This window comes from Microtus pennsylvanicus, chromosome 1 (assembly GCF_037038515.1).
Source record: "Microtus pennsylvanicus isolate mMicPen1 chromosome 1, mMicPen1.hap1, whole genome shotgun sequence".
NCBI lineage: Eukaryota > Metazoa > Chordata > Mammalia > Rodentia > Cricetidae > Microtus > Microtus pennsylvanicus.
The window spans coordinates 121010205-121012364 of NC_134579.1; the positions used below are offsets into that span (position 1 = coordinate 121010205).

The window sequence follows — 2160 nt, forward strand, 5'->3', positions numbered from 1 at the left end:
GAAAAAAATTGAAATAAAGAAAAAAATTGAAATAACCCCATGTACCTTATCAGATCACCATGGCTTCAAGTTAGAATTCAACAACAACACTAATTCCAGAAAGCCCACAAGTATATGGAAATTAAGCAGTACTCACCTGAATCACCAGTGGGTCAGGGAAGAAATAAAGGAAGAAGACTGCCAAAAATTCAATGGAAACGACCACACAACATTCCCAAATTTATGGGACACAATGAAAGCAGTGTTAAGCCTACATAAAGAAGCTGGAAAATTCCCACACTAGTGAGTTAGCAGAACACCTGAAAACTCTAGAGCAAAAAGAAGCAAACTTACCCAGAAGGACTAGATGGCAGGAAATAATCAAATTGAGAGCTGAAATCAACAAAATAGAAACATAGAAAACACAAAGAATCAATGAGACAAAGAGTTGGATCTTTGATAAAATCAACAAAATAAACAAATCTTTGTCCAAACTAACCAAAAGGCAAAGAGAGAATATCCAAATTAACAAAACCAGTAATGAAAAGGGAGCATAACAATAGACACAAGGAAATCAAGAAAATCATTAGTTCATATGTCAAAAACCTGTACTCTGCAAAATTGGAAAACTTGAAATAAATGGACAATTTTCTGGATAAATATCACTTGCCAAAATTAAATCAAGACCAGATAAGCAAATTAAATAGACCTATAATTGCTTAAAAAAATAGAAATAGTCATCAAAAGTCTTCCAATCAAAAAAAACCAGCGCCAGATAATTTCAGCTCAGAATGCTACAAGATTTTCAAAGAAGAACTAATACCAATACTCCTCAAATTGTTCCACACAATAGAAACAGAAGGAACATTGCCAAACTCTTTTTATGAGGCTACAATTACCCTAATAACCACACCACACAAAGACATTACTAAGAAAGAGAAATATAGACCAATCTCACTCATGAACATGGATGCAAAAATACTCAATAAAATACTGGCAAACGGAATCCAAGAACACATCATAAAAATCATTCACCATGCTTTCGGCCGCGGTAGCCATCTTTCAGTAACTCGCCAAAATGACAAACACAAAGGGAAAGAGGAGGGGCACTCGCTATATGTTTTCTAGGCCCTTTAGGAAACATGGAGTTGTTCCTTTGGCCACGTACATGCGAATCTACAAGAAGGGCGATATTGTAGACATCAAGGGAATGGGCACTGTTCAAAAAGGAATGCCCCATAAATGTTACCATGGCAAAACCGGAAGAGTCTACAATGTCACCCAGCATGCTGTGGGCATCATTGTAAACAAGCAAGTTAAGGGCAAGATTCTTGCCAAGAGAATTAATGTGCGGATTGAACACATCAAGCACTCAAAGAGCAGAGACAGCTTCCTGAAGCGGGTGAAGGAGAACGACCAGAAGAAAAAGGAAGCCAAAGAGAAGGGCACCTGGGTTCAGCTGAAGCGCCAGCCTGCTCCACCCAGAGAAGCACACTTCGTGAGGACTAACGGGAAGGAGCCTGAGCTGCTGGAGCCCATTCCCTACGAATTCATGGCCTGATGTACAAAAAGAAATAAAAGACCTGGACTATAAAAAAAAAATCATTCACCATGATCAACTCAGCTTCACCCCAGAGATGCAGGGATGGTTCAGCATACAAAAATCTGTCAATGTAGTCCATCATATAAACAAACTGAAAAAAAAAACCCACATGATCATCTCATTAGGTGCTGAAAAAGCCTTCAACAAAATACAACATCCCTTCATGATAAAGGTCTTGGACAAAACAGGGATACAAGGAACATACCTAAACATAATAAAAGCAATATACAGCAAGCCAACATCAAACTAAATGGAGAGAAACTCAAAGCTATCCCACTGAAATCAGGAACAAGACAAGGTTGCCCACTCTCTCCATATCTATTCAATATAGTTCTTGAGGTCCTAAGTAGAGCAATAAGACAACAGAAGGAGATCAAGGGGATACAAATCAGAAAAGAAGAAGTCAAACTCTCACTACTTGCTGATAATATGATAGTTTACATAAGCAACCCCAAAACTCTAAGAAACTTCTACAACTCATAATCACCTTCAGTAATATAGCAGGATACAAGATTAACTCAAAAAAATATCAGTAGCTCTCTTTTACACAGATGGTAAATGGGCTAAGAAAGAAATCA

At 37.8% G+C, this 2160-nt stretch overlaps 1 protein-coding gene across 1 annotated transcript; it reads left to right on the forward strand.

Annotated features, from left to right (window-relative positions):
* Nucleotides 1-1023: 1023 nt before the first annotated feature.
* Nucleotides 1024-1575, forward strand: LOC142855557 (large ribosomal subunit protein eL21). Its single transcript, XM_075982035.1, has one exon. It carries the CDS (start codon nt 1058-1060, stop codon nt 1538-1540), a length of 483 nt encoding a protein of 160 aa, XP_075838150.1. The 5' UTR covers nt 1024-1057; the 3' UTR covers nt 1541-1575.
* Nucleotides 1576-2160: the final 585 nt, after the last annotated feature.

Bases quoted from the DNA above. Each gene is read 5' to 3' on its own strand.
- LOC142855557 (XM_075982035.1), top strand. From the start codon at position 1,058: ATGACAAACACAAAGGGAAAGAGGAGGGGCACTCGCTATATGTTTTCT.